Source organism: Dendropsophus ebraccatus, chromosome 9 (genome assembly GCF_027789765.1).
Source record: "Dendropsophus ebraccatus isolate aDenEbr1 chromosome 9, aDenEbr1.pat, whole genome shotgun sequence".
Lineage (NCBI taxonomy): Eukaryota > Metazoa > Chordata > Amphibia > Anura > Hylidae > Dendropsophus > Dendropsophus ebraccatus.
Genome location: NC_091462.1, coordinates 100865879 through 100875021, shown reverse-complemented (window position 1 = coordinate 100875021; position 9143 = coordinate 100865879). Strand labels below are relative to the sequence as shown.

At 39.5% G+C, this 9143-nt stretch overlaps 1 protein-coding gene across 2 annotated transcripts in view; it reads left to right on the top strand.

Annotated features, from left to right (window-relative positions):
• The first annotated feature begins 3965 nt into the window (after positions 1-3965).
• Positions 3966-9143, top strand: part of LOC138801345 (uncharacterized) — a 47736-nt gene continuing 42558 nt past the window's right edge. For both annotated transcript variants that reach the window (XM_069984072.1, XM_069984071.1), the window contains exons 1-3: positions 3966-4052; positions 6775-6879; positions 7165-7190. In XM_069984072.1, the coding sequence (XP_069840173.1) occupies positions 6822-6879; positions 7165-7190 (84 nt within the window). In that variant the 5' untranslated portion in view covers positions 3966-4052; positions 6775-6821. The remainder of the gene's footprint in view (positions 4053-6774; positions 6880-7164; positions 7191-9143) is intronic.

Below are 9143 nucleotides of genomic sequence, written 5' to 3'. Positions count from 1 at the left end.
GGGGAAATAACCCTAACCCCAGGGGGGCTTCTAGTATAAGTGTAAAAAAAAAAAAAAAAAAAGTGTTATTATTGATAAAAAGCCCCCTCCCCTATTAAAAGTTTGAATCACCCCCCTTTTCCCATGTTATAAATAAAAATAAATAAATAAACATGTTTGGTATCGCCGCGTGCGTAATCGCCTGAACTATTAATTAATCACATTTCTGATCTTGCACGGTAAACGGCGCAAGCGCAAAAAACATCCCAAAGTCCAAGATTGCACATTTTTGGTCGCATCAAATCCAGAAAAATTGTAATAAAAAGCAATCAAAGTCGCATATGCGTTATTTCCAATAAATTTTATTTATTTTTACATCCTGAACTTCCCACCATTTTTTGAGGCAGCGCTGGTAACTTTGAGTGCGGCCAATTGGCATTTTCTTCCGGTGATAGATGTCAGCGGAACGAAAAGGCTCAAACATATTGGATATCAACATAGCTGATTCATTTATTTTTAAGGCTATGTTTACACTACGTAAAAAAACACAGCCGTATTTCACAACAACAGCTGTATTTGCGCAAACAACGGCCGTTGTTATGAAATACGGCCATGTTTTTTACGTAGTGTGAACCCAGCCTAGGGGTGCGTTCACACGTACAGGAACCGCAGCAGATTTGATGCTGCATATATCAATGTAATTTAATAACGGAGCACAGCATCAAATCTGCGCCTTCAAATCTGCTGCAGATCCTGTATGTGTGAACGCACCCTGGCCAGGCTGGGTTCACACTATGTATATTTGAGGCTGTATTTGTGAGGCTGTATAGCAACCAAAACCAGGAGTGGATTGAAAACACAGAAAGGCTATGTTCACATAATGTTGTAATTGAGTGGATGGCCGTCATTTAATGGCAAATATTTGCTGTTATTTTAAAACAACGGCTGTGGTATTGAAATAATGGCCGTTATTTACTGTTATATGGCGGCCATCCACTCAATTTCAACATTGTGTGAACAGATCCTTTCTGTGTTTTCAATCCACTCCTGGTTTTGGTTGCTATGAGGACCTGACATGAGGACCAAATACTGCCTGAAATATACATAGTGTGAACCCAGAAAGGTGATAAAAAATCGGTATCTGCATTGGAGCAGCAAACCAGAACCACTTACAGTACAAGCAGTGAAAGCAACAACTGCTCGCTGTGGAGAGGCTGCCATTCTATGCAACAGCACCAGACAGCCTGACCCCAGGTACTTTATATCAGAATATAGTATACACGGGGGGGACAGGATCCCACCCTGTACACTTCCCAGCAGGGGATTGGGCTTACGTAGCCCTGCAGTTCCCGACACAAACATTGGTGGCAGAAGTAATAGAGAAAAAACTATACATTATTTTTAATAAAGTTATATTTCAAAGTAATATAACTTTAATAAAGCAATGTATTAGCAAAAACACTGCATTCAGAGGCTCTGTCGATTGAACGCTATGGGGGAGATTTATCAAACATGGTGCAAAGTGAAACTGGCCCAGTTGCCCCTAGCAACCAATCAGATTCCACCTTTCATTTTCCAAAGAGTCTGTGAGGAATGAAAGGTGGAATCTTATTGGTTGCTAGGGGCAACTGAGCCAGTTTCACTTTACACCATGTTTGATAAATCTCCCCCCATGTGTCTAGTTAAGCCTGCCCCCCCCCCCCCCCCCCCAATTTGTATCCTCGGACAGACATACCTGACCCTGGATGTGGGCACTGAACAATCTGGGGGGGATCAAAACATGAATCATTAATATTATGGGACTATCTGAGGGTGGGGGGGGGAGAGAGAATATTGGTGTGAAGTTTTACAGATACACGCACTTTGAATGCCATCAAAGAAAATATTTCCGCCCCACTCAGCGGCCGTGCATGTCTCAGCTTTTTTGTGTAACCGACAAAAAAAAACTGAGGCAAAACATCACAAATGCGTCATATGAAATATCTGAGAAAAAAATTTCCTCAAAGGCAGATAGGTGTTAAGGCAAACAAGCCCTTCTGAACATTCAGGTTAACATCAAGAGGTAACAAAGTGTTGTGTAAGTACCCTTTTACACAGCCCGATTATCGCTAATGAGTGCTCCTCGGAATGTTCATTCACCTTATAATCGGCTTATGTAAAAGAGCCGTCGATCAGCTGATGGGTTAGCATACAGAGGGACATCGCTGGCTATAAGCTGCCATATGGGGTAAAACGATTGCCTGTCCTCCTTTTCCCCAGCACATCAGGGCTACAATCCTTTGTCTATTGATGGGCCCATGCATGTGATCTCAGGTGCAAAAAGTTCTAAAACATGGACACTGTGGACTACTTTCCACCCATTCAAGTAAAAGGGCCTATCGATAACAAATCAAGGTGCACGATGAAGTGCAGAAGACAAAATGATAACTGAGTCTTACTAGACAACCTCCTCAGGAGCTTTTTGTCAGTTCTGCAGTCACCAAAATGTCTACAAATATGAAGGAAGGGGACCTCAACGACCACAACTACAATGGGAAGAAGTGGGTAACTGGCAAAACTTTGATTAGCAATCCATAGTGGTCGGCACCATCCTTGGAACTCTTTTTTTTTAACCAAATGAACTAGTGTAAATTATGTAAATGTTTAAGGCTATGTTCACACACAGTATAATAAAATAAAAATTTGACAGTAAAATAGGTATAAAATGTGGACGTATTGTGAATCTAATAAAGTGCTACATTGAAGTCTAAGTTTAACTCATTAGCATCTACATTATTGATTCTGGCTCAATATCATTCTAGGGAAAAGAGGCATCTCAAAAGAGGTCTTGTATAAGATCTGTAGTGGGGACAGACTTCAAGTTGTCATTGATGTTAGAGGGGGCAATACACGGTATTAAGAACTGGGGCATGAAAACTTTTGATCAGGGTAATTTGGATGTTTTTGGTTGTCATTATGATTTAAAAAGACAAATAAATGGCTTCGACCAACCAAAAACCATTAGTGGAAAGAAAACTTTTTTTTGTGTTATCATTCATATTCTCTGAAAAAAGGACAAGAGAGCAAAAATTCTGCCGGGGTATGTAAACTTTTGAGCATAACTGTATTGGTGAGTGAAATCCAAAAGTTTAGGGTACACATTAAAGAGAAACTATCAGCAGGTTAGAAACATCTAACCTGCTAACATTTCCCTATAGTCCCAGGGCGCTGAGGATGAAGGTAAGTTTCTTTACTTATCCTTGGTGCTGTTTTTAATTACTTTGCAGTTTAATCCATATACTAATGAAGCGGTTTGGTGCACTCGGGGCGGGCCTACTGTTAATGAGGATTATTACTCGAATCGACTCGAACTCGAACCCGGTTCGCTCATCTCTAGACGCCCATTATTTTGAGTCTAAAATAACGGATGTTATTTAGCTGTCTGGCCTCCCCTTAGTGCAATGACTGGTGTTTGTACATTATTTTAGTTTAGGATTACTAATTGAACTTTGGGTGTGGCTGAATTGAAAAGTCCATTGAATTTAATAGTAAAGATGGAGAAAGAATGATGCATTCATCTTGTGGAGCCACTAGAATTTAAATACTGCGCGTTCAGGTTCCTGCTAACCTGAACTTACTGTAAATTCGGCCATTTATAGGTATACTATATAACTAATACTAATCACAATAATAATAATAATACATTTCAGTATATTTTATAATTTGCTCTAAATTTAAAAAAAAAATGTAAAAAATATATATTAAAAAGCTCCATTTTGTCTAGAGAACAATGCTCTACTTTCTTCAAGAGACCTTTTATATTACACCTCAGGTACTGGGTTGGGACAGAGAAATGTACCTTAGGCCAGAGAATGTCCTCCTATGTGTGTTACGGACACATGCATGGAATGCAGTGACACACATAGGAGCTTCTGTATGGGCTGGGTCCTTTGACTGTTGTCCAAATAGCTGGCAGCATAACTCACCTGTAAAGCTGAGACCTAACACAGCCTATAAGTACTGCTTCCATCCAAGCCTCTGACTAGTGTTCCCCTGATGGTTCCAAGGACAGGTGCATAGACCTGACACAGACAGTAAGTGACTTGGAAATGGCCTTTACCTTCATGTGTTTAATGAAGAAAACTTTGATCTATTATCATCCTGAGGTGGATCTCGCACCGAATAGATGGATTATTATTGAGCAATTTAATTTTGACTTTAAATTGAAATTTAATTTTCTTGTTTATTTAAATGTTTTAAATTGAGTTATACATTTGTTACCATATGCATTTAGAATAATATGATGTTATTTAGTAATTTTTTCTAAGTAGAAAAGAAAATCATGGTTTACTTAACTCATGGAAAAAGTATTCATGGGAGAGATGGAAATGGAATTAGTTTGATTTAATTTGATGTTTTTCTTTGATTAATGTGATTTTTCGGTATAAAAGCTGATTTTTAAGTCAATAGTAAAAGTTCTTAAAGATCTTGAATTTTAGACATTTTAGAGAATATTTCGATCAGGATCAATCACCTTATTGCTTGTGATGGTTTTAGTATATCTAGCTAGATAAATAGATTTTGTATCAATGCAGCTTGCAAATTATTGACAATAGATGGACCAAGTTTTTTAAATATTTAAATGGGCACAGTTGTTAAAAAAAAAATAATATATATATATATATATATATATATATTTAATTTATTTATTTATTTATTTTTTCAACATTTTTTATTCAATTGGGCTCCTACCAATCAGGAAAACAAGTTGGAAAGAGTGCCCAGCAGCGCAGTTCAGCTTTCTCTGCCCAGGGGGCTCCGATAAGTCTATGTGGCCACTAGATGGAGCTGAATAACTGCAGGGAATTGAAGCTGATTGTTCTCCCGATTGGTGGGGGTCTCAGTGTGATTCTGACCGCTCAACACTTTTGGTCCTGTCCCTGTGACATGTCAAAAAAAATTTTTTTTTGAAAGATTGAAAGATACACCTTCAATAGGAGAATAGGAGAACTGGGGGTCTACTTATTTTTTCAAGTCAACTTTTATTTGCATGGCAACAACAAATTCCGCAACACTTTACATAGTTTGTCAATTTTGGTCCCTGTGCCTATTAGGGCTCACAATCAAAATTTTACAATAGATCCTATTGGCAACTATCACTTGACCTTAAAGGAGTACTCCAGCGAAAATCTTTTTCTTTCACATTAACTAGTTTCAGAAAGTTATATAGATTTGTAATTTACTTTTATTTAAAAATCTCAAGCTTTGCCATACTTATCAGTTGCTGTATGTCCTGCATAAAATGTTGTTTTCTTTCAACTCTGACACAGTGCTCTCTGCTGCCACCTCTGTCCACGTCAGGAACTGTCCAGAGCAGCAGCAAATCCCCATAGAAAACCTCTCCTGCTCTGGACAGTTCCTGTCTCGGCCTGAGATGTCAGCAGAGAGCACTGTGTAAGACTAAAAATAAAACAACATTTCATGCAGGACATACGGCAGCTGATAGGTATGAGAAGACTTGAGATTTTTTAATTGAAGTAAGTTACAAATCTATATAACTTTCTAAAAACAGTTGATTTGAAAGAAAAAGATTTTCGCTGGAGTACCCTTTTAAAGGGGTTATTCAAGATTGAAAAATCATAGCTGCCTTCTTACAAAAATAGAGCCACACCATCTGCCTGTTACATCCATATCTATTGTCATATATTGTATGCTCATATCAAGCCCATATTACACTGTTATACTGTTGGACATTTTGTATGTTTAAAATGCCAATAAAAACATTTAAATACAAAAATAGTGCCACACCTGTCCTCCGTTTCTGTGTGATATTACAACTCACTTCAATTCAATGCTTATGAACTGTAATACCACACACAAACTGAGGACAGGGGTGGTGCTTTTTCTGGAAGAAAGCAGCTAGGTTTTTATAATTCTGGATAACCCATTTAAAATCAAGGCAGATTAGCATATGACTGGCTTCCTAGAGATGACATATGAATGCCTAGGCTTACTACTAAAAGTCTTTGGAACGCCCTACTTTTACGGTTGACCTAGCACCATTATAGACTTATGAGGTCTCATGTATTATAAAAAATTCTTTAAAGGGAACCTGTCACCCCCCGTACCGGGGTGACAGGCTCCCGACCCCCCGTTAGAGACCCCTATACTTACCTCATCCCGCCGGGTCCCGCTTCTGGATTCGGTCGGGTCCCGGAGATCTCAGCCGCTGCAGCCCGGCGCGCGCGCTGAGAGATGAGTCCAACACCCATAGAGAATGACGGAGAGTCCAGCGCTCCGTCATTCTCTATGAGCGTTGGACTCATCTGTCAGCGCGCGCGCCGGGCTGCAGCGGCTGAGATCTCCGGGACCCAACCGAATCCAGAAGCGGGACCCGGCGGGATGAGGTAAGTATAGGGGTCTCTAACGGGGGGTCGGGAGCCTCTCACCCCGGCACGGGGGGTGACAGGTTCCCTTTAACACAGGTTTCATATGGAAACAATCCACAGCAATGAAGAGAACTGATTAAATTATAAATGCGTCCTTTCAAGTGGTTATCTCCCTTCCTAGTTTTTTAAAAACTTTCTGTTCATGAATTTAGAGCCCGGCAAAAAAAACATTACAATTAAAATAAAATTAGCAACTTTTTATTTTATCAGGCACCACTTTAGGAAGGTATGAATGTAATTGTATCTGCCGGGCGTACTGCAGCGTCCTGAATTAATTAGATTCACTACAGATGATAATTGCACATTTTTATAGAGACGTTTAGGTAATTATAGTGATTAACGGATTATAATTGTATTTAATGCTCAGGAAGAACGGAACCAAAGTTGTCACCGGACAGTCAGGTGTCTGGAATCATGGGGAGGAAGGGGGTGATATACGTCTTGGTATTATTAGCAGGCCTCTTACTTTCAGGTAAGTTACATCCAAGCTTCTTTGGGTCTTTGGGGCTTTATTACAGATAACATCCAAGCAAGTTTTAAGTTTTAAACTGGCACATTATATGTATAAGGCCTAAACTAGCACTAGGCCTAAAGTGTATATTATAGATACTCATACAAGTAAGAGCTACATAAGTGCAAGTGTATAGTTGTAAAGGCATGTGTATAGGTGGTGGTGGTGTGTGTGTGTGTTGGGGATTTAGGAGTAAAGTAAAATCGATAAACTAAATTGTAATATCATTGTTTCTATCAAATTTAGAACATGGGGCAAAAGGACAGGAAACTGTAAGTATCAAACACATGTGTTCTAATTTTCTTGAATTACAAACGTATAAAGTACTTGTCATCCTGACATCCAATTGTTCTTAATGATAAGGCACCCAAAAATATAAAAAAAATCAATATAATATCAAATGAAAGGTTAAAAAAAAAAAATCAACACAGAATTAGGGATGGTCCGAACCTGGTTCGGGTCGGGTTCGTACGAACCCGAACCCACGGAAATGACCATAGGCTGTATCCCAGTTTTCCAGGCGGTCTTCCCGCTGTATCCACCCGCTGCACAGAGCGGGCAGACAGCGGGAATCTGATGCCGAGCGTTCGGGTTCATACAAACCTGAACCTCGGCAGATTCGGACCATCCTTACACAGAATATTAGAAACGCTTGCGATGAATGATCCTGACTGTAGAGTCTTTTTGACAGCAGGTGATAGTTGTCCATATAACCAACTATAACCAGATCTTCTTACGCTTTTTGAAGGGTTATCTTCTTAAACTTTTTTTTTTAAATGAAATTTCCTTCCTAGTAAATGCCATAACAGTAGGTTGAGTAGAAAGGCACGAGGAAAGTCATTGGTTGCTTGAAGTCTTATTCCATAGTAACTTCTTTGTGGAGAGTCTAGGGTTGTATAACACAGCCTATCTCCTTCCAGATATGAGCGCCGAACTGCCAGATCGGAATTTACCAATTAATTTAATGATTATTAGGGATGAGCGAACCAGCTGAGGTTTGGGTTCGTACGATCCTGAACTCTCGGCTTCCGATTCCCGCTGTCTGCCCGCTCCGTGGAGAGGGTGGATACAACCTTGAAGACCGCCTGGAAAACTGGGATACAGCCATAGCCCTAGGCTGTATCCCAGTTTTCTAGGCAGTCCTCAGGCTGTTTCCACCCTATCCACAGAGCGGGCAGACAGCGGGAATCAGAAGCCGAGAGTTCAGGTTCATACGAACCCAAACCTCAGCCGGTTCGCTCATCCCTAATGATTATTACAAAACTGTTTGCTATCAATATTTTTTGTGTTGGACAGAAATTAGCATTTGATTGCAGGAAATAATGTAAAGCAGAACGAGGACCATATAAAATTAATATGGCAGACAGGCCCACAAGAGATGGGAACCCATCAGAAGTTAGGGTTCTTTTAGTTGGCCCGATATGGGCTGTCAACAGAAGCAAACAAGTGATGATCAGCAAGATCGGTGATCATTTGCAGTGCCTTCACACGGTACAACTAATCGAGGAGCTAGGCCACACAAACAATCCATATATCATTTGTGTTGTTGTGAATACATCTCTATCGGCTGTATATCTCCTGTTTACACAGGCAGGTGTGCGGCCAGTAAACAATGATTTATAGGCCTGCTTAATAGATTTTCCCACTCCTCGGCTGATCACTGACACGTTTACACAGACGATTATTGGCCGAATGAGCATTTCTAGCAACACTGAAACATTGAAAATAATCTGCCTGTATAAAAGTGCCCTTACATTGATAACACTACAGAATTTGAATGCACTAACTAAAGAGAGAAAAAAACCAGCACTACACCTGCAGTTGTTATAAATCAGCTGTATTTGCTTCCAAATAAAAAACTAGAGTACAATAGGAATTCAAACGCTAAATATTAAATAGAAAAGCCTAAGAAAACTTAAACTGTAAAACAAAAAAAAAAAAAAAAAAACAACAAAAAAAGAACATTCTAGTATTAAGGGCAAATTTGAGGGTTGGTACTTTCCAACCTGTTAAATCGCTGCAGGCTTCATGCCGGAATGTTTCGCATGTTTTGTTAAAAGTAATTAATTGAAAAAATGAAACTCATTCACCTCCGGGGAACAAAGCAAATTCACCACACCCTGTGTATAAATACTGTACAGTCCTGAGATGCTTTCAATGTAGTCAGACAACTGATTAAGGGAAAGTTCTTATGACAATAAAAGGAAGGATAAACATCACGCCAG